General features: G+C 42.7%; 1 protein-coding gene across 1 annotated transcript in view; it reads left to right on the top strand.

Annotated features, from left to right (window-relative positions):
• The window catches only part of SPATA1 (spermatogenesis associated 1), a 33,483-nt gene that overhangs the window by 6,000 nt on the left and 3,209 nt on the right, over positions 1-24,274 (top strand). Inside the window, 9 exon segments of the mRNA XM_044301056.1 lie at positions 14,233-14,286; positions 15,624-15,945; positions 17,245-17,386; positions 17,833-17,893; positions 19,265-19,385; positions 21,047-21,172; positions 22,140-22,327; positions 23,682-23,765; positions 24,233-24,274. Of these exon segments, the coding sequence (XP_044156991.1) occupies positions 14,233-14,286; positions 15,624-15,945; positions 17,245-17,386; positions 17,833-17,893; positions 19,265-19,385; positions 21,047-21,172; positions 22,140-22,327; positions 23,682-23,765; positions 24,233-24,274 (1,140 nt within the window).

The following is a 24,274-nucleotide window of genomic DNA, read 5'->3' as shown; positions in this document are numbered from 1 at the left end:
ATATACAGGTGCAGAACTTTGCTCTGAATATTCATCTTTTTGGGTGGATTTACATGCTATGCCAACTCTGTTGAAGCCAGTTAGTGCATAAATGATCTGTAGTTTTTTTTTTCCTCTACAGATTGATGAGATCAAAATTGCAAATGATAAAAATCTGTGTCGTTATACCAACCATATGGCTTGTAGTTTGTAAACAGAGTCATTTTAGGTCATCAGCTTAGCGCTAAATGACTTCTCATCACTCAGTGTTGTAAAGCAATGTTCATGCCTGCCAACAGTCTTGTTTTTCACAGGAAGCAGGTCATTAAGGGGTGTGACTAATGCAAACATGGCCCACAATTAGCATTTCCGGGTGTATTTGTGAGACGGTGTGGGGCATACATTGCCATTGAAATGCTGAGAGGTATTCAGTCTCCTTGGAAAATTGCAGTCTGTAAAGAAAACTCTTTTTACAGTCATTTGGGAGTACCCGAATTAGATCACAAAACGTAAATTATAAACTCAGCAGGGTCGTTATATGCATTTTGGTCCATGTTATGGCTACTTTTCTGCTCAGGGGTTTTCCATAAGAGCAAGCTATTTTATGTTGCACCCTGCCCGGTGATCAGTTGCTCCAGGAGTTACTATTAGTGATGCATTTCTCCAGCAATTGCCGCTGCAGGAGGAATCTTTCATATGACCCCCCTCATTTTAAGCCTTGGACACACAACGTTTTCCAGGGATAGTCCCTGAAAATTCTCGACTTTTGGCAACTGTGCCTGAGTTACTGCCTTACAAAGCTTCACTTTTAATATTTATATTTAAAATTAAAGACCCATAATGTATAAGAAATAGATATAAACAAGAAAAAGAAATAAAGCAAAAATAAATCTATCCCACTTGACTGCTTGGATGTAGGCAATCAAGTGAATGATAGGGGGCAATGTCCCTAGTGGATTACCCTACAATTATGGCCCTGCCTGAAAACGGAATGGCCGCCCCGATAGGGGCGATCCCGTATCTCGTACCTCCTATAGTGCCCTAGAGGACCCTGATACAGGTGACCGATGATAGTGATCCTATGGGGAGACCAGTACTAGTCTACAGGTGTGCCAAAAATAAGAAATGCTTTATTTATACAAATAACACCCCAACCCCCATAAGGTGAAGGTAAAAATGACAAAGACAATGTGTGATTGTGATATGGTTGTAAAAAGCGTCCCTACGCGTTTCGCCCTGTTAATATTGGGCTCCTCAGGGGACAAAAGCCAAAATACCACACGGGGTGTATAACATAAAATATCAAGGACAGCAAGACAGCCACGAAAACAATATTAATCACGTGACTACAGTATAATTAAATATAGTATGATAAACTGGTCACTGAATTGTGATTAATTATTGGAGAAAAAGACATACAAAAATCCAGTTGTACAGTAGGGCAAAGGTATGCCAGGCGGTGCAACTGGAGGGTGATGAAATATAACTGATCACACGATAGTGAACCAAAAGTCACCATATAGACACATGTCCTATCATGTGTTAATAATATTGATGGACAATTGTGTAAGTATAGCAGGTGATAGCAGTCTATTCAACTATAGTTATAGTTGACAAGTTAAATATAATGATACTAGAAGGTCTATTAGCATGTCACAATGCTCTATTATAAGTATACATAGAGGCGGAGTGGTCAGATATCTTGATATATAGGGATTACTCTATCCCCTCTGGCTGTACTAACAATCAGACCCCTGTGTTGATCTTATGGCGGCATATTCGAGCTGTAACAGATCAACAGACTATTATCCAGTGACAAAGCAAATAGAGACTTGCGTGTCTAGGAGATGATAGAGGTATTCTCCACTTATCTTTGGCCCACTCCGGTAGGTACAGATGTCCTGATACTGGGAGGCTGCAGAGGATGGTGCCGCGAAGTCTTGGCGTGACCGCTCGCCTGGATGAAGACGCGGCCGCACCTGGGGAGCGGCGTCTGTGTTTAAATCAGTACCACTTCCGGGTATGACGCGCGGACACGTGATCGCATGACGGCGGTCACGTGACTTGCCGTGACGTCATGGAGGCAAGGCCCGCATACTGCCTCGATAGCTAGGGGGAGGCGGCTTAAGCGATGCACATAGCAAATCGCTGAGTTGTTAAAGCTTATAGCCTACAGGATGTTGGTATGTGGAGCCCTATGTATAGGTATCATTCCATAGGGTCACAGAAGGGCCATAAGTGTATATGTCAATTTAATTAACTATTACATATGATTAAAATCATGCAGAATATTGTATCAATTCTATAGGGGACACCCATAAAGTGTGATATAGATAAAAGTATGATGCAATGATTAATCTAATTTATGTGCCGGTGAATATACAAGAGGTAGATGAGGTTGTCAGGTTATAGTGTAAAGTTTAGTGATCATCACCTATGTTTAAATCATATTATATAGTTGGCTGGTCCTCCATAATATAGTCAGGGACTGTCGTTCAGATTAATGGATCCAAAATAATAAATAAGCGGTATTGGGATAGGAGTAGAGACGATTATTCTCTCTATGATATATTGGTATAATACCACTGGTTTACAGATTACCAGTATAAGGATATCTACATATTAGATTTTTTGACCTCTTCATAAAAAGCACGCAAAATCGATGTGTTCGTTCAGTCCAGCCGGTGTGGTTGTATTAAGTCTGAAAATCCATTTAGATTCTTTTTGTTTTAGGAGTTTATCTATGTCTCCTTTTCTGGTTGTGAGTTTTAATACCTCGATCACTGAGAATCGGACATCTTCAGGATTCCCGGCGTGGTTAGTCCAAACATGACGAGAAATTGGTTTATCACGTCTTTTACGGATATCTCCAATATGTTCCAAGACTCTTACTTTAAATGATCTCTTTGTTTTCCCTATATATTTAAGGCCACAGGGACATGTGGCCATGTATATAACACCCATAGTGTTGCAGTTGGCGAAGCTACGGACGTGAAATGTTTTCTCGTTCGAGCTGTTCTGAAATGTATTGCCTGGAGATAGAAAGCTGCAGGCTTTACATTTCCCGCATCTAAAGGTGCCCACTTGTCTATTTGTAAGCCATGTATTTGTTACTGGGGGGTCACGAGACGACAGAACACGAGACGACAGAAGGCAGGAATATACTTCAGATGGCTGTGTATTGGGGCCCTCTACACACTCTGGTATGCCAACGTCCAACTCCCTGCCTTTTTTAGGCCCACCACAGGGAAACATCTATGGATTGAGGGATCGCCCTCTACCTCATCAACTAAACAAGAAATAAGCTGTACTTCATCTGACATGTCAATTATTAACCTCTCAGATATTACATTATCCAGAGACGAAATATCTATTCTAAGAAGGGGCTTGACCTTTGTTCCAACTACACGTTACAATTGCTTCAACTGGATCAAAGATCTAAATCTTTTCACTAGAAAACTTCGTTGGCACAAAATCTTCGCCACAACAGATCAAAAAAGATGCCTAGAATTGGGGATCAATAGGGAAGATCTAGACAGTTTGAACAATCTCACAGAGTTACTAGATGAAAATGAACGCCCCATTGGACAAGGCCCGTTCACGTCTCTCAAAAACAGAAGCACTAAAATGCCACCCAAAACCCTCAACGATGCTAATATTGAAACCTTTTTGAGATCAGTAACACGTGATTTACACAAACTTGAAGAAAAAAATATACATAAAAACTATACTTATTCTGAAATGATAGCACTACAAAATCTCAATAAAAATAGTAACATTGTTGTGAAACCATCAGATAAGGGGGGAAACATTGTTATCCTTTCCCTCCAACAATATAGGGACATGTGCTATACCCTCGTATCAGACACAAATAGTTACGAACGCTTGAAAAGTGACCCCACACCAACCTATCTAGCCGAACTGACTGAGATCATACAATGGGGCCTTCTTAATAAATGTATAGACAAAAAAGAATCCGAATTTTTACTACCAACTAACCCAAAAATTGCGACCTTTTATGGACTTCCGAAAATCCATAAGGGAACAGTTCCACTGAAGGGACGTCCTATTGTCTCTGGTATTGAGAGCCTCACCCAACATGTAGGGACCTACATCGATTACATCCTACGACCATTTGTATCCGCTCTACCCTCCTATCTTCGCGACACCACCGACTTGCTTAAAAGATTAGAAGGCATTTCCCTGGAACCATACACCTGGTTCGCTTCGATTGATGTAGAGGCACTCTACACATCGATCCCTCACGATAAAGGTCTGTTATCAGCAAAATATTTTTTGGACACTCGATCTACTAACATGGTTCATCACAATAACTTTGTTCTCGAACTACTTAAGTTTGTTCTAACACATAATTATTTTACATTCGATGGTCGCCTCTACCACCAGCTCAGGGGCACCGCTATGGGTAGCCCGTGTGCACCGACATATGCAAACTTGCTCCTGGGCTGGTGGGAAGACGTGATAGTCTTCTCTGAAGCTATGAATCAGTGGACTAAACATATATCTCTTTGGTCCAGATTCATAGACGATATCCTACTTCTATGGTCTGGAACTGAACAGGAATTTCATCTATTTATGAATACACTGAATTCTAATCAGATAGGACTATTTTTCACGTCAGAAATACATCATAGTCGAATCACGTTTCTAGATGTGACCCTCGAAAGGGACACAAATAATTACATTAAAACAACACTGTTCAGAAAAAAGACCTCCACCAACAGTCTTCTCCGGTGGGAGAGTTTCCACCCGAGGTCCCTCAAAAAAGGTATCCCCAAAGGTCAATTCTTGAGGGTGCGACGTAATTGTTCGGACCCGGAGACTTTTGTGAGGGAATCCTCAAAACTATTCCATCGTTTTAAAGAAAGGGGGTACCCCGACCATTGCCTTTATGAGGCTTGGAACTGGGCTAAATCAAGGGATCGCCCCTCCCTCCTACAAACCCCCAAAAAAGCAATAACAAACACTCCAGGACCGATCAGAATCATTGGTACGTTTGACTCTGAGTCCCAACAGGTTCGGGACATTCTGAGTCGCTATTGGTCTTTAATCAAAACAGACCCAGACTTGACAGACGTCCTGCCAGAAAACCCGTCTATCACATTTAGACGAGGACGCAGTATAGGGGACACTCTGGTGCATAGTCATTTGGACCCCCCAGTAACAAATACATGGCTTACAAATAGACAAGTGGGCACCTTTAGATGCGGGAAATGTAAAGCCTGCAGCTTTCTATCTCCAGGCAATACATTTCAGAACAGCTCGAACGAGAAAACATTTCACGTCCGTAGCTTCGCCAACTGCAACACTATGGGTGTTATATACATGGCCACATGTCCCTGTGGCCTTAAATATATAGGGAAAACAAAGAGATCATTTAAAGTAAGAGTCTTGGAACATATTGGAGATATCCGTAAAAGACGTGATAAACCAATTTCTCGTCATGTTTGGACTAACCACGCCGGGAATCCTGAAGATGTCCGATTCTCAGTGATCGAGGTATTAAAACTCACAACCAGAAAAGGAGACATAGATAAACTCCTAAAACAAAAAGAATCTAAATGGATTTTCAGACTTAATACAACCACACCGGCTGGACTGAACGAACACATCGATTTTGCGTGCTTTTTATGAAGAGGTCAAAAAATCTAATATGTAGATATCCTTATACTGGTAATCTGTAAACCAGTGGTATTATACCAATATATCATAGAGAGAATAATCGTCTCTACTCCTATCCCAATACCGCTTATTTATTATTTTGGATCCATTAATCTGAACGACAGTCCCTGACTATATTATGGAGGACCAGCCAACTATATAATATGATTTAAACATAGGTGATGATCACTAAACTTTACACTATAACCTGACAACCTCATCTACCTCTTGTATATTCACCGGCACATAAATTAGATTAATCATTGCATCATACTTTTATCTATATCACACTTTATGGGTGTCCCCTATAGAATTGATACAATATTCTGCATGATTTTAATCATATGTAATAGTTAATTAAATTGACATATACACTTATGGCCCTTCTGTGACCCTATGGAATGATACCTATACATAGGGCTCCACATACCAACATCCTGTAGGCTATAAGCTTTAACAACTCAGCGATTTGCTATGTGCATCGCTTAAGCCGCCTCCCCCTAGCTATCGAGGCAGTATGCGGGCCTTGCCTCCATGACGTCACGGCAAGTCACGTGACCGCCGTCATGCGATCACGTGTCCGCGCGTCATACCCGGAAGTGGTACTGATTTAAACACAGACGCCGCTCCCCAGGTGCGGCCGCGTCTTCATCCAGGCGAGCGGTCACGCCAAGACTTCGCGGCACCATCCTCTGCAGCCTCCCAGTATCAGGACATCTGTACCTACCGGAGTGGGCCAAAGATAAGTGGAGAATACCTCTATCATCTCCTAGACACGCAAGTCTCTATTTGCTTTGTCACTGGATAATAGTCTGTTGATCTGTTACAGCTCGAATATGCCGCCATAAGATCAACACAGGGGTCTGATTGTTAGTACAGCCAGAGGGGATAGAGTAATCCCTATATATCAAGATATCTGACCACTCCGCCTCTATGTATACTTATAATAGAGCATTGTGACATGCTAATAGACCTTCTAGTATCATTATATTTAACTTGTCAACTATAACTATAGTTGAATAGACTGCTATCACCTGCTATACTTACACAATTGTCCATCAATATTATTAACACATGATAGGACATGTGTCTATATGGTGACTTTTGGTTCACTATCGTGTGATCAGTTATATTTCATCACCCTCCAGTTGCACCGCCTGGCATACCTTTGCCCTACTGTACAACTGGATTTTTGTATGTCTTTTTCTCCAATAATTAATCACAATTCAGTGACCAGTTTATCATACTATATTTAATTATACTGTAGTCACGTGATTAATATTGTTTTCGTGGCTGTCTTGCTGTCCTTGATATTTTATGTTATACACCCCGTGTGGTATTTTGGCTTTTGTCCCCTGAGGAGCCCAATATTAACAGGGCGAAACGCGTAGGGACGCTTTTTACAACCATATCACAATCACACATTGTCTTTGTCATTTTTACCTTCACCTTATGGGGGTTGGGGTGTTATTTGTATAAATAAAGCATTTCTTATTTTTGGCACACCTGTAGACTAGTACTGGTCTCCCCATAGGATCACTATCATCGGTCACCTGTATCAGGGTCCTCTAGGGCACTATAGGAGGTACGAGATACGGGATCGCCCCTATCGGGGCGGCCATTCCGTTTTCAGGCAGGGCCATAATTGTAGGGTAATCCACTAGGGACATTGCCCCCTATCATTCACTTGATTGCCTACATCCAAGCAGTCAAGTGGGATAGATTTATTTTTGCTTTATTTCTTTTTCTTGTTTATATCTATTTCTTATACATTATGGGTCTTTAATTTTAAATATAAATATTAAAAGTGAAGCTTTAGAATTAAATGGTTCTTTCTGTGATACCCGTTTGTGAATTTGACCTAATTCTACTATAATCCCGTGAACAGGGTCGTATGTTCATTCTGTGATTCCCATCTTGAGAAACGAATTTTAACCCAAACCTATATCTATTATCAATTCTTGACTTGATATGGCCGGCTTTCTTAGCACGCAAAATAATGAAGATAGATGGCTTTTAGAAGCTACAGAGATTTTTTCAGAGAAGGAACTGAGTTTACCTTCAATAGCGACTCCATCCATTAAAACTGCCTTTAAAGATCTATACGAGACCCATAAAGAGTATATTAAAACCTGGTGGGAGATTCAATCACTAGACAACTATATTAAAAACTCAATTGTACCAAGGGGCCTTCGTATTTTCATACGCCCAGCCGCACGCATCAGTAACGCTGAACTACTGGTGAAATGGGAGGCTGAAGCAACAGCAAGCTCAGTCAGGTTCATGCGTTTACTATTAGATCAAGAAAAAACTAATATTGAACAACTAGAGAAACGTAAAAAAAACCTAACTGACCAAGCTCTAAAATTCAAAGATCATACTGAATTCCCCAAAAAAGAACTTGAACTTCAAAACAACATCGAAAAGTTTAGAAATAATCTGGTAGAAAGGAAACACCGCCAATTTACTAAAGACCTTACAGAATTTAGAAGCAACACAGCTTACACGAACATAAGAACAGATCAAAGGGGTTTCATTACTGACACATCTGCCTCAGAGGCAGAGAGTTCTGATCCAGAGTCTACCACATATCGTCAGACTTACACCCACCCAAGAACAAATTGGAGAGGGAGAGGTCGCAGGAGGGGACGGAGCAGATATTTGGGATCCAGACCTACCGGCAGGGGGGAACAATCGACAGGCTCTCAATATCAGAGACAATGGGAGTCACAAAATATGGAAGAGAGAGGAGACAGAACACGAGACGACAGAAGGCAGGAATATACTTCAGATGGCTGTGTATTGGGGCCCTCTACACACTCTGGTATGCCAACGTCCAACTCCCTGCCTTTTTTAGGCCCACCACAGGGAAACATCTATGGATTGAGGGATCGCCCTCTACCTCATCAACTAAACAAGAAATAAGCTGTACTTCATCTGACATGTCAATTATTAACCTCTCAGATATTACATTATCCAGAGACGAAATATCTATTCTAAGAAGGGGCTTGACCTTTGTTCCAACTACACGTTACAATTGCTTCAACTGGATCAAAGATCTAAATCTTTTCACTAGAAAACTTCGTTGGCACAAAATCTTCGCCACAACAGATCAAAAAAGATGCCTAGAATTGGGGATCAATAGGGAAGATCTAGACAGTTTGAACAATCTCACAGAGTTACTAGATGAAAATGAACGCCCCATTGGACAAGGCCCGTTCACGTCTCTCAAAAACAGAAGCACTAAAATGCCACCCAAAACCCTCAACGATGCTAATATTGAAACCTTTTTGAGATCAGTAACACGTGATTTACACAAACTTGAAGAAAAAAATATACATAAAAACTATACTTATTCTGAAATGATAGCACTACAAAATCTCAATAAAAATAGTAACATTGTTGTGAAACCATCAGATAAGGGGGGAAACATTGTTATCCTTTCCCTCCAACAAAATAGGGACATGTGCTATACCCTCGTATCAGACACAAATAGTTACGAACGCTTGAAAAGTGACCCCACACCAACCTATCTAGCCGAACTGACTGAGATCATACAATGGGGCCTTCTTAATAAATGTATAGACAAAAAAGAATCCGAATTTTTACTACCAACTAACCCAAAAATTGCGACCTTTTATGGACTTCCGAAAATCCATAAGGGAACAGTTCCACTGAAGGGACGTCCTATTGTCTCTGGTATTGAGAGCCTCACCCAACATGTAGGGACCTACATCGATTACATCCTACGACCATTTGTATCCGCTCTACCCTCCTATCTTCGCGACACCACCGACTTGCTTAAAAGATTAGAAGGCATTTCCCTGGAACCATACACCTGGTTCGCTTCGATTGATGTAGAGGCACTCTACACATCGATCCCTCACGATAAAGGTCTGTTATCAGCAAAATATTTTTTGGACACTCGATCTACTAACATGGTTCATCACAATAACTTTGTTCTCGAACTACTTAAGTTTGTTCTAACACATAATTATTTTACATTCGATGGTCGCCTCTACCACCAGCTCAGGGGCACCGCTATGGGTAGCCCGTGTGCACCGACATATGCAAACTTGCTCCTGGGCTGGTGGGAAGACGTGATAGTCTTCTCTGAAGCTATGAATCAGTGGACTAAACATATATCTCTTTGGTCCAGATTCATAGACGATATCCTACTTCTATGGTCTGGAACTGAACAGGAATTTCATCTATTTATGAATACACTGAATTCTAATCAGATAGGACTATTTTTCACGTCAGAAATACATCATAGTCGAATCACGTTTCTAGATGTGACCCTCGAAAGGGACACAAATAATTACATTAAAACAACACTGTTCAGAAAAAAGACCTCCACCAACAGTCTTCTCCGGTGGGAGAGTTTCCACCCGAGGTCCCTCAAAAAAGGTATCCCCAAAGGTCAATTCTTGAGGGTGCGACGTAATTGTTCGGACCCGGAGACTTTTGTGAGGGAATCCTCAAAACTATTCCATCGTTTTAAAGAAAGGGGGTACCCCGACCATTGCCTTTATGAGGCTTGGAACTGGGCTAAATCAAGGGATCGCCCCTCCCTCCTACAAACCCCCAAAAAAGCAATAACAAACACTCCAGGACCGATCAGAATCATTGGTACGTTTGACTCTGAGTCCCAACAGGTTCGGGACATTCTGAGTCGCTATTGGTCTTTAATCAAAACAGACCCAGACTTGACAGACGTCCTGCCAGAAAACCCGTCTATCACATTTAGACGAGGACGCAGTATAGGGGACACTCTGGTGCATAGTCATTTGGACCCCCCAGTAACAAATACATGGCTTACAAATAGACAAGTGGGCACCTTTAGATGCGGGAAATGTAAAGCCTGCAGCTTTCTATCTCCAGGCAATACATTTCAGAACAGCTCGAACGAGAAAACATTTCACGTCCGTAGCTTCGCCAACTGCAACACTATGGGTGTTATATACATGGCCACATGTCCCTGTGGCCTTAAATATATAGGGAAAACAAAGAGATCATTTAAAGTAAGAGTCTTGGAACATATTGGAGATATCCGTAAAAGACGTGATAAACCAATTTCTCGTCATGTTTGGACTAACCACGCCGGGAATCCTGAAGATGTCCGATTCTCAGTGATCGAGGTATTAAAACTCACAACCAGAAAAGGAGACATAGATAAACTCCTAAAACAAAAAGAATCTAAATGGATTTTCAGACTTAATACAACCACACCGGCTGGACTGAACGAACACATCGATTTTGCGTGCTTTTTATGAAGAGGTCAAAAAATCTAATATGTAGATATCCTTATACTGGTAATCTGTAAACCAGTGGTATTATACCAATATATCATAGAGAGAATAATCGTCTCTACTCCTATCCCAATACCGCTTATTTATTATTTTGGATCCATTAATCTGAACGACAGTCCCTGACTATATTATGGAGGACCAGCCAACTATATAATATGATTTAAACATAGGTGATGATCACTAAACTTTACACTATAACCTGACAACCTCATCTACCTCTTGTATATTCACCGGCACATAAATTAGATTAATCATTGCATCATACTTTTATCTATATCACACTTTATGGGTGTCCCCTATAGAATTGATACAATATTCTGCATGATTTTAATCATATGTAATAGTTAATTAAATTGACATATACACTTATGGCCCTTCTGTGACCCTATGGAATGATACCTATACATAGGGCTCCACATACCAACATCCTGTAGGCTATAAGCTTTAACAACTCAGCGATTTGCTATGTGCATCGCTTAAGCCGCCTCCCCCTAGCTATCGAGGCAGTATGCGGGCCTTGCCTCCATGACGTCACGGCAAGTCACGTGACCGCCGTCATGCGATCACGTGTCCGCGCGTCATACCCGGAAGTGGTACTGATTTAAACACAGACGCCGCTCCCCAGGTGCGGCCGCGTCTTCATCCAGGCGAGCGGTCACGCCAAGACTTCGCGGCACCATCCTCTGCAGCCTCCCAGTATCAGGACATCTGTACCTACCGGAGTGGGCCAAAGATAAGTGGAGAATACCTCTATCATCTCCTAGACACGCAAGTCTCTATTTGCTTTGTCACTGGATAATAGTCTGTTGATCTGTTACAGCTCGAATATGCCGCCATAAGATCAACACAGGGGTCTGATTGTTAGTACAGCCAGAGGGGATAGAGTAATCCCTATATATCAAGATATCTGACCACTCCGCCTCTATGTATACTTATAATAGAGCATTGTGACATGCTAATAGACCTTCTAGTATCATTATATTTAACTTGTCAACTATAACTATAGTTGAATAGACTGCTATCACCTGCTATACTTACACAATTGTCCATCAATATTATTAACACATGATAGGACATGTGTCTATATGGTGACTTTTGGTTCACTATCGTGTGATCAGTTATATTTCATCACCCTCCAGTTGCACCGCCTGGCATACCTTTGCCCTACTGTACAACTGGATTTTTGTATGTCTTTTTCTCCAATAATTAATCACAATTCAGTGACCAGTTTATCATACTATATTTAATTATACTGTAGTCACGTGATTAATATTGTTTTCGTGGCTGTCTTGCTGTCCTTGATATTTTATGTTATACACCCCGTGTGGTATTTTGGCTTTTGTCCCCTGAGGAGCCCAATATTAACAGGGCGAAACGCGTAGGGACGCTTTTTACAACCATATCACAATCACACATTGTCTTTGTCATTTTTACCTTCACCTTATGGGGGTTGGGGTGTTATTTGTATAAATAAAGCATTTCTTATTTTTGGCACACCTGTAGACTAGTACTGGTCTCCCCATAGGATCACTATCATCGGTCACCTGTATCAGGGTCCTCTAGGGCACTATAGGAGGTACGAGATACGGGATCGCCCCTATCGGGGCGGCCATTCCGTTTTCAGGCAGGGCCATAATTGTAGGGTAATCCACTAGGGACATTGCCCCCTATCATTCACTTGATTGCCTACATCCAAGCAGTCAAGTGGGATAGATTTATTTTTGCTTTATTTCTTTTTCTTGTTTATATCTATTTCTTATACATTATGGGTCTTTAATTTTAAATATAAATATTAAAAGTGAAGCTTTAGAATTAAATGGTTCTTTCTGTGATACCCGTTTGTGAATTTGACCTAATTCTACTATAATCCCGTGAACAGGGTCGTATGTTCATTCTGTGATTCCCCCCTTACTGCCTTACAAACCCTGTTTTATGCTGGTTTACACTTTGTGCCTGCAACTAAAACACTACTCAGTGTAACAGAGCATTATTACTTGTCAGTGTAAAAGGCATAGACATGGCAGGCCTGGGGGATGTTCTTAAGCCATCAGCCATGGTAACTGGGGAATCATGGAGACGAAGGGGGCTCCCTCCATCTGTCAAACGGCTTGGAACATCGGTAGCGCTGATCATGGCGTTACAGCTCCTGTGCCGCGCCATTCAGTGGATGGGTGTACAGTTATGTCCAAATGAGGAAAATGCAGAAAAATACATCCACTTCTCCAGTATCATGACTAAGGTCTAGACTTTCTGAGTCCGAAACATGTTGTCTTCTGTTTCCTATTGTACAAGATGTTTTTAATCGTAAATGAATGAGGGCTCATGCACACAACGTTGCCTGTTTTGCAATCCACAAAACACGGATAGCGGCCGTGTGCGTTCTGCATACAGTCCTCTACCTGTCCGTAATGCGAACAAGAATAGGACATGTTCTATATTTTTGCAGACGCCATAGAACAGACATACGGATGCGGACAGCACACTGGGTGCTGTCCGCATCTTTTGTAGCCCCATTAAAGTGAATGGTTCCACATCCGACCATCAAAAAATGCGGCTCGGATGTGGACAAAATATCTGTTCGTGTTCAGGAGCCCTTAAGAGGATATGTTTTATGGAAGTGCTGGAGAAGTCTATGTATTTTTCTGCAAGTTCTGTAGAAGCCTTTTCCCGGTTGCACTCAAACAGATTGAGGCGAGCTAACCATCAATGTTTCTTTTTGATAAAATAATCAGCATTTTCCATCCTCCTTTCTGAATACCGGACAGACGCATTCTCGTGCAGAATTAAAGAAAAAACGTGTATTCCGTTCCTCTGTTTCATCTGGCAATGCCTTGACCCTGGCAACATTATTTCATTGTTTTGTGGTCAAATATTTGCTCAGTTTCCCGGTGATGCGGTTTCACAACTGTTACACAACCCTATTGATTTCACGTTCTCCATTTACATCTGTGCAGCCAGACAGGAAGGACACTGGCCTCATTCTGCATCATAATGATAGGAGTCTTAGTGAGAGTCTGCGATCTGCATTGTATGACGGTATAAAGAAAGGGAGACTTACCGTATATCAGCTCTTTCATTGGAAAACAGTAGGTTTCATTTATCATAATTAACTGAAAAATGGTCTTGTAGCAACCAATCACAGGATAGAGTTCTTTTTTTTATAGACATAAATTATACATTTTCTTGCACGCCCTTATAACACAAGCTGTGCTTTATCTTTACTATATCCGTTTACAATGGATTTTTTTCTCATGTGCAGGTAAAGTCAAGACAAGAATATGAATTGAAGCTAAAGTCATTTGCTCCACCATATGTAAGTAGATCTCTCTACAAACATTTTAAAGGGCATCTGTCAGCAGTTTTGTACCTATGACACTGGCTGACCTGTTACATGTGCGCTTGGCATCTGTGTTGGTCCCATGTTCATATGTGCCCGCATTGCTGAGAAAAATGAAGTTTGAATATATGCAAATGAGCCTCTAGGAGCAACGGGGGCGTTGCCCTTACACCTAGAGGCTCAGCTCTCTCTGCAACTATCACGTCCTCTCCACTCTGCTTGACACGGCCAGGCAGTTAAATTGTGATCACACTGGGTCCTGACTTCTCCCAAAGTCTTGCACAGCGGAGGGCGCAGCAGTTGCAGAGAGTGCAGAGCCTCTAGGTGTAATGGTAACGCCCCCGTTGCTCCTAGGGGCTCATTTGCATATATTAAAACATCATTTTTCTCAGCAATGCGGGCACATATGAACATGGGACCAAGACAGATGCCTTTAGCTGCCAAGTGCACATGCAGCAGGTCAGCCAGTTTCATAGGTACAAAACTGCTGACAGATGCCCTTTAAGACATTGCCAGTTCTTGCCAGCAGGATGTCAGATGCGTTGCCCAATGCAAAAGGACATTGCTTGGTCCTCCTGAAGTTTTCTGGGCTCTTCACGCAATGTAATGCATTATACCGCTGTATGCAAAGCAAAATTGAAATGCTCTGCAGGTCTAAAAATTTGTGGTTTCCTACTAGAGTACGTAATAAGTGTAGGCTCGTTACAGGTTTGATTGCTAGTAACCCTACCGATCAAGTGAATAGTTGCCCTTGGCAAGACATGGCTTGTAGCTCCATTATCTTGAATTGGGGCTGAGTTGCACTGCCATGGTTAAAAGCAGCACTGTGTCTGGTAAAAAATAAATAAAAATACTCTGGCCCACACAAATTCTTTATATTATACACTTTATTTCAGTTAAACTTTATGTAGCAGATGTCCAAACAAAAAGAGGGCTTCTGTCTGCAGGGTCCATTCACTGATGGTCTGGTTTATGTCCCGGCGGGGATATGTCCTTATCTTTATGGCTATGTGCAATCGATAACCTGATGAACGGGGTTTTGTCCTCCGAAACGTGTTGTTAAACATTGCTGAAATAAAAAGAATATCTGCTTCATTTTGGTGCCCTCTTCTGGTGCCCTCTTCTGGCGCCAAGAGGTCCTCAACTACTGCTTTTCTGGCTATGTGACATTATTTCACTATGGATGCCTAGTGTGTCCTCAATACCCATGACATGGAACCAGAGTCAAATTTTAAGGGTGTGTAAAATGATGGTTGCAGAATATTCAGCATTTTAACATGCCCCCCGCCCCCCCCCCCCCCCGGTTTTCGCAGGCACGTGAACCAGAATTATATCTCCTTCCCGGGTTCAGTAATGATGGAAGTACCTACGGATCCACAGTTACGCCAGATCAGCATCAGTTTCAGACAGAGTATTCAGCCTCTGAGAAGTCTGAAGCGCGGGTTGATGCCATCAATGAGGGAAAGATTACAATTCAGCCCATCAATGAGAACAATCCGACCGTGTCCCAACCAGTTCAGGATGAAGGCAGGAGCTACCTATGGAATAAGAAGAGACCGCACATTGTGCCACTTACACACCAGATGCAATATCAAGTTCAGATTGACGACAGCAGCATATTACCTCTGGTGAACGGTATTTCATCTGCTCTTACTCATCTATATTACATATACACTAGGAAATTTCCATTAAATTGCAGAAATGTGTATAGTACCTAAGACAAGTTGCCCACAGGATCTACCGTATTTTTCGCTTTATAAGACGCACCTGATGATAAGGCGCACCTAGGTTTTTGAGGAGGAAAATAAGAAAAAAAATATTTTAACCAAAAGGTGTGCTTTTGGTAGGTTTTGAACTAATGGTGGTCTGTAGATGCCACACTGTTATGAGGGATCTGTGGATGCCGCAATGTTATGGGGGGGATTTGTGGATGCCGCACTGTTATGGGGGGGGATCTGTGGATGACGCACTGTTATGGGGGGGGATCTGTGGATGACGCACTGTTATGGGGGGGATCTGTGGATGACGCACTGTTATGGGGGGATCTGTGGATGACGCACTGTTATGGGGGGGATCTGTGGATGCCGCACTGTTATGGGGGGGGGGATCTGTGGATGACGCACTGTTATGGGGGGGGGATCTGTGGATGCCGCACTGTTATGGGGGGGATCTGTGGATGACGCACTGTTATGGGGGGGGGGATCTGTGGATGACGCACTGTTATGGGGGGATCTGTGGATGACGCACTGTTATGGGGGGATCTGTGGATATGGGGGGGATCTGTGGATGACGCACTGTTATGGGGGGGATCTGTGGATGACGCACTGTTATGGGGGGGATCTGTGGATGACGAACTGTTATTGGGGGATCTGTGGATGACGCACTGTTATGGGGGGATCTGTGGATGACGCACTGTTATGGGGGATCTGTGGATGACGCACTGTTATGGGGGGATCTGTGGATGACGCACTGTTATGGGGGGATCTTTGGATGACGCACTGCTATGGGGAGATCTGTGGATAGCACTGTTATGGGGGGATCTGTGGATGACGCACTGTTATGGGGGGATCTTTGGATGACACCTGTATGGGGGATCTGTGGATGACACACTGTTATGGGGGGATCTGTGGATGACACTGATGGGGATCTGTGGATGACACTGAATGGGGGATCTGTGGATGACACTGATGGGCGGGATCTGTGGATGACGCACTGTTATGGGGGGATCTGTGGATGACGCACTGTTAGGGGGGGATCTGTGGATGACACTGATGGGGGATCTGTGGATGACACTGATGGGGGATCTGTGGATGACACTTACCGTATGTCATCTACAGATCCCGCATCAGATGCATCAGTGTGGAGGGAGGATTTTCTGCAACAAAATCTACCACGTGTGAAGACACCTAAAGATTTGTTTTATATCTTATCCAGGAAACGTCTCCAATGTGAGTAAGAAGTCAGAAGTGGTCAGTTCTGAGGACACTAAGAAATTATCAGGACGAAACCCAACTGGTGACTCTGGGATCGCAGAATCTCTCCTGGGTGTAGAAAGTGAACACTCCCAATGGAAACGGTACAAAGACAAGACGTCACCAATGTTAATACCAGACAAAACTACCAACCGTCTTAAAACACTTCCCACTATCTACTCATTAATACTATGGGGGGAATTTATCAAGACTGCTGTTCCCATACGCCAGTCTTGATGCTTGATGAGCATAATTTATTAAAAGACAGATGCCTCTTAATACATTAGGTGCATCTCTAGGCTGGTTTAGACTTGAGGTATAGCTTACACCGGTTTCGGGTGTATATTAAAGTAAATCCAGCGGGCAGCGGTAGGCTGTGCCCCTCCTGCTACCCCCTGCACCTCTTCTTGCCACTTTAGAAAAGTGTTGAGAAGCTCAAAAAGTTGCAAATTATGGCATAAATAGGGAATGTAATTTATGACTTTTTTTGTGCCAAAATAGTGGCGTAAATACCTCGATAAATATCCCTCTATGCATCTCTCATCTTTAGACCAGAAAAACCTGTTAAAGAAAATCCCGCAAACAGGAAGTCAAGAGATCAAAACCATCAGGTAATTGGGATCTTGGTAAAAGAGAAGTAAAAATTGCAGAATTTTCTAATTTACCTTTGTCACATATTCCTCACGGTGGTCCAGATCTCTGCTTGCTGTCATTAAAAAGAAGCCTTCATTGTTTACTTGGAGTGGAGAAAATTCTCTCCGGCTTCATGTGATGGACATACAGGTGCTCGGCTCGTCACAGTACAGTTATTTTGTAACGAGCCGCGCACCTGTCGTCATCACATGACGAGGACAAATGTCTATTCACTTTAAGTAAACAGTGAAGGTTCCTCTCAAATGACAGCAAAAAGGGATCTTCAAACTAATACAGGAAACATATTTTTAAAAAAATACATACGGTACATATTTTATTGTACAAAAATATAACATTTATTTGCTGAAACTGGGATAAAGATAAATCAGATCAAATAGAGTCAATGAAAATTGGAACGGGCTTGCTTGCTATAGACCAGTGTTTCCCAACCAGTGTGCCTCCAGCTGTTGCAAAACTACAACTCCCAGCATGCCTGGACAGCCTTTGGCTGGGAGTTGTAGTTTTGCAATAGCTGGAGGCACACTGGTTGGGAAACACTGCAATAGACAACCCTGCCTATATGTAATTTAGGGCATATAGATATAACAGAGGAGGCCCTCGATTTATTAGAACCTAGAACGGCCACAAAAAGCCGCTCTGAGGCCTCATGCACATGACCGTTGTGTGTTTTGCGGTCCACAAACCGCGGATACGCAAAACACGGATGGCGTCCGTGTGCGTTCCGCAATTTGCGGAACGGCACGGACAGCCTTTAATATAACTGCCTATTCTTGTCCGCAAAGCGCGGACACAAGAATAGGACAGGTTATATTTTTTTTGCGGACCACGGAACGGCGCAACGGATGCGGACAGCACACGGAGTGCTGTCTGCATCTTTTGTGGCCCCATTGAAGTGAATGGATCCACTTTCGAGCCGCCAAAACTGCGGCTCGGATGCGGAACAAAACAAGGTTCGTGTGCATGAGGCGTTACTCCGGCACATGGATTTCCCACACATCGGCAAGCTTGCATTTGGTTTTGCTTTTGGCTGCACTTTTGTCAGACCATTGCCTCTGCAGTCAAACTTTATATACATCAGTTTATGGAGAAAGTTTGTAAAGGTTCCTTTAATAAAGCTGAGAGTGAGAATCTCCCAGAGGGCAGAAAAAAGAAGGAAAAAGGGTTCCCCAGGTATTAAATGGTCATTCCCATCTTGACATGACTTAATGATAGGTTGGACCTCTGGAGACCACATCGATCCTGAGATGATTCTGTGGTTCCACGTACAGTCTACTTGTATGTCATCTGTGCTCTGTACATGTTCCACATCTGATCATATGTTTTTACAGTTTGGTGATACTTCTTTTAGACATCTAGCAGAGCCAGCTCACTACCAGCCTCCGCCATCTCCACCACTCCTACCAGATTTCCCAACGATTGAATCTCCAAAATCCCAGATTCCTTCACATGGTAAGTACTGATGATGGAGATGATTTAACAAAAAAAAACTAGCAGCATTTAGCAAGTTAGATATTAGATTCCTGAAGATTGGTTTTACAAGCAGATTTGAAAACTTGGAGCAATCAGCATCAGTGATGGTCAGTTCGCAGTGTTCGCCAGCGAACACATGTGGGCTGCCATCTTTAGTAAGGTAGACTCACACGTCCGGAGATGCACAGGTAAGCCCTTACCTGTGCCTGTGCCGGTCTGAAATCAAATGCAGTCACCGAGAGCAGGCAGTTCAGAGAACAGCCCGATGAAGGCCCCCGGCGGCTGTTCTCGGAACTGCCTGCTCCCGGTGACTGCATTAGATTTTAAACCGGCTCCGGGCACAGGCACAGCTAAGGGCTTACCTGTGCATCGCCGGACAGGTGAGTCTACCTTACTAAAGATGGCAGCCCGCATGTGTTCGCTGGCGAACACTGCGAACTGACCATCACTGATCAGCATCTACCTGCATATAATGAATGGTTAACCTCGTGAATCTCTGTTAGGGCCAGTGTCTGACTGGGGTACCTAGGGCCCACCAGTAAAATTTCTTATGGGGGCCCACCGTACGGATACATTCAAATATAATAAATAATCAAACAAGTTTTTTTATATGAACATCGGCTGGTTGAGGTGCTGTACATAGAATATATATACAGTACAGACCAAAAGTTTGGACACACCATCTCATTCAAAGAGTTTTCTTTATTTTCATGACTATGAAAATTGTAGATTCACACTGAAGGCATCAAAACTATGAATTAACACATGTGGAATTATATACATAACAAACAAGTGTGAAACAACTGAAAATATGTCATATTCTAGGTTCTTCAAAGTTTCTGTTGTTTCACACTTTTTTGTTCTGTATATAATTCCACATGTGTTAATTCATAGTTTTGATGCCTTCAGTGTGAATCTACAATTTTCATAGTCATGAAAAATTCACTTGAATGGGACTGAGCTGCACAAAAGGACATGTCACCAAAAGATGTGAAATCATAGGTTGTGGAAGAGGCTGCAGCGCTGTTTAAGTATCAGAAAACCCTTTAAAGAGGTTTTCCAAGATTTTCATATTCCTCAGGATAGGCCATCAATATGTGATTGGTTGGGGTCCAACTCCCAGAACCTCTGCCAATCAGCTGTTTGAGGAGACCGTGACCTTGTTGAAGTTTACCAAGCACAGCGCCGTCAATTGCATAGTGGCTGTGCTTGGTACTGCAGCTCAGCTTCTTTAACTTGAATGGAACTGAGCTGCACCTAGGTCACGTGACCGATGAGCGTGATGTCACTGGCCTAAGAATAGACCGCAGCCTCATTTAACAGCTGATTGGCAGAGGTGCTGGGAGTTCAGACCCCCACCGATCACATATTGATGGCCTATCCCTGAGGCTAGGTCATTAGTATGTAAATCTGGGAAAACCAACTAGCAACTGTAAGCTCCAAGGAGTTTGATTAAAATATATATTATACATTTAATTAGCACATAATTTAACATTCACTTTAAATGCCACAGACCCCTTCTACATGAGCTAAAATGACTGGGTAAGGGGCAAACAATAATGGGAAATATCTTTGCTTTCCTTATATATATTATAAAGAGTTTACTGTAATTCAGATATTTTTTGCTGTTTTATTTTCAGACGAGGCAATTGTACAGCAGTTAAATATTATAAAAGAAGAACGGATCCAGCTGGAGAAATTCCGGGAGGAGCTAATAAAACGAATAAAATATTTGCTAGAACAGCACAAACTCCGGCGCCAGCAAGGTACCAATCTATATGGAAGGCACTGAATGAGTGATCAGATCCAGCTTGTGTCCTGGAAGCTCTCGCATACTCACTGATTAGCGATAAGCTATTTTGCAACAGCTGGAGGGAAGCAGGTTGAGCATCCCTGCTCTAAGAGATACCTGCGAATTTTACATGACTTAATATGACATGATAGTATAGTAAAAGTCCCCTAATGAGACTCAGAAAAAAAGTTTAAAAATAATTTAAAAAAATTACGATTCTAAAAATAGTGGCATAAAGCAAGACAGATGCAAGAAACTTGATATTTTTATTTATTTTTTATAAATAATTTTTACACATTTGAGCACCGATTATTTCAAGCTTCTTCTGTCTGTGATTTGGCTGTGAGGAGGTGCTGGACTCTCATTCCAGCGATCAATCAAGGTCCCATTGGCAGGACCGCCAGCAACCAGACATTTATCCACTGTCCTAATTAATGTAGCATGTCTAGAGGATTAAACGGGTTGTCCCACGAAAAATATTCTATAGTTTTCAAACCAGCACCTGGAGCTGAATACTTTTGTAATTGCATGTAATTAAAAAGTTTGTATAGCCTCTGAGTTATTCAATAAAACGTATCTGTATAGCGCCACTTAATTTCTAATTTCTTTGTCCTGCTCACTGAGATGGCCGCACATGCTCAGTTTCATCTTTCAACTGCCTCCTGAGCTGTGATAGGCAGAGCTGAGACACGCCCCCTTACCTGCAGCAGAAAAGACACGCCCCTTGAGCTTTCAGCTTAATATAAATCTAGCAGAGCAATGAATGGGGAGATCTCTGGATCTATGCGAGGTACAGGGCTGGTTTTAGCTTTGTTAGAAAGAGGTTGTCATGTACTGTATGATGTCTGATTTTCATTTTTTACATTATTCATGGGATAACCCCTCTAAGTAGCTAGGCCATTTGTGTTATTAATACAGAATATACTGTTTTCCTCCTGTAGCCAGAGATTCCTGGAAAAAAAAGTATTTTGAAACCAAGAAAGAGACATCCGCATTAGAAGAAAGACTGAACAAGCTCAAAAGTGAAATGGACACTTACTACCAGAGGATTCTGACACAGCTGGCAGCTCGAGACAGTAAAAAACGTGCAAAGCATCCGACACTTGCTGCCAACTCAAAGGTATCTATAGTGGACTTATATATATTTAGCAGAAGGACCCGGCTTCACACGGGTATATTTAATCTATTTCATTTAATGTTTGTGGGTGTCGGTAAAAGATATTGACAGTATCCACTATAACAGTGACCTCTACAGCACCCCGCCCCTTTAACACTGACCCCCCCACAGTGCCCCGCCACTTTAAAATGGGACCTTCACAGCAGCCCATCCCCTTAACTTTGACCTTCACAGCAACCCGCCCCTTTAACAGTGAGTTTCAACGCACCCCACTCCCTTGACAGTGACCTCCACAGTACTCTTCTGCATTAACAGTGACCTCCACAGCAGTTGCCCCTTTAATAGTGGCCCCTGGACCCTTAACAGTAACCTCCACAGCGGCCTGCCCCTTTAACAGTGACCTCCACTGCGCCCTTCCCCTATAACAGTGACCTCCTCCACAGCGCCCTGCCCCTTTAATGCTAGGGCTACACGACAACATGTGCCGTGCAACATTTTGTCTCAACAATTTTTATAATGATAGTCTATGGTGTTGCACTGCGACATGTGAGATGCTGCGACTGCAACACGACAGTTGCAAAAAATCTATCGTCGCAGACGCAGCATGTCACATATCTCAGTGCAACACCATAAACCAGGGATGCTGAACCTGTGGCCCTCCAGCTGTTGTAAAACTACAACTGCCATCATGCCCTGCTGTAGGCTGTCCGGGCATTCTGGGAATTGTAGTTTTTGTAACAGCTGGAGGTCCTCAGGTTGGGCATCCTTGCCATTATAAAATTTGTCGTGCGACACATGTCATTGTGTAGATCTAGCCTTACACCTGCCCGCTGCTGCAGTGGTGATGGCGAGCTGGTAAGCAGCTGATCAATGAGGGTGCCCGGAGTCAGGCGCCAACAATCTGATATTGATAACCTATCCTGAGGATAGGTCATCAATATGGGGAAAGCAGAAAACCCCTTTAACTGATAAGTGGGGATGTGACTGCTGGGACCCCCACTGATCCTGAGAACTGGATCCCGTGTTCCCATCCTGGTAGAGCATGGGCCCAGACACTCCATTCATTCTCTATAGGAGTGCCGGAGATGCCGAGTACAGCGCTCAGTAGTCCTATAGAAAATGAATGGCGCGCCAGGGTGCAAGTTCTGCCTGCTGCTCTATCAGGCCAGAAACATGGGATCCTGTACTTGGGATGGCCAGTGGTCCCAGCAGTCGGATCCACACCGATCAGTTATCTCCTATCTTCTGGGTAGAGGACGACTTTCGCACTTGACACAAACCACTTTAACTAGTTTTCTGCAATTTATCTTCATACATAAGTGACATTTTAGTGTTTTTCTCTCTGTTCAGAATTCCTTAATAATAGTCAATAACCACAAAACATCATGAACTTGACCAGCTGAAACGTAAGGTGGACAATGCCAGGATCAAGCTGGTCGTCGAAATTAAGGTAACCGTGCTTGAAATCACATTTAGAAAATCCCATATCATGGCTGGTTTAGGGTGGTTTCCATTCTTCTGATCCGTCAGAAGAACAGAAATAAGAAAAAAACACACAAACTGATCTGTTATTTTGAGCATCAGTTTTTTCATCAGTTTCACACTAACGCTAGAGATGCCTCAGGCTATTCTCTCGGCCGGAAGAAAACAGCTGCTCACAGAGGTTTTCTGCTGGCCGATTCTCAGCATATTTGCCGGGTTGCGGCATGAATCTCTACCGGACAGAGCCATTTAAGCTTCCGGCAATGCTGGATGTGACGTGAACGAGCCCTTAATGATAGAGCAAGTCATGCATACATGTACCATCACCCAACGCTGTGGAGCTTAGACATAAGCCAAACATTGTTGGTTTATACAGATCCACAGACTTTATATGAGCCGTAATGTAAAATGAATGTCTTCCTTACTGTATTTCAGATGCGAAAACAGGCATCTTCTGATCTGAACGTTCTGAAAGCC

Source organism: Bufo gargarizans, chromosome 7 (genome assembly GCF_014858855.1).
Source record: "Bufo gargarizans isolate SCDJY-AF-19 chromosome 7, ASM1485885v1, whole genome shotgun sequence".
Taxonomy (NCBI): Eukaryota; Metazoa; Chordata; class Amphibia; order Anura; family Bufonidae; genus Bufo; species Bufo gargarizans.
Note: the sequence above shows the minus strand (reverse complement) of the source record. Positions and strands in the feature narration are given on the sequence as shown.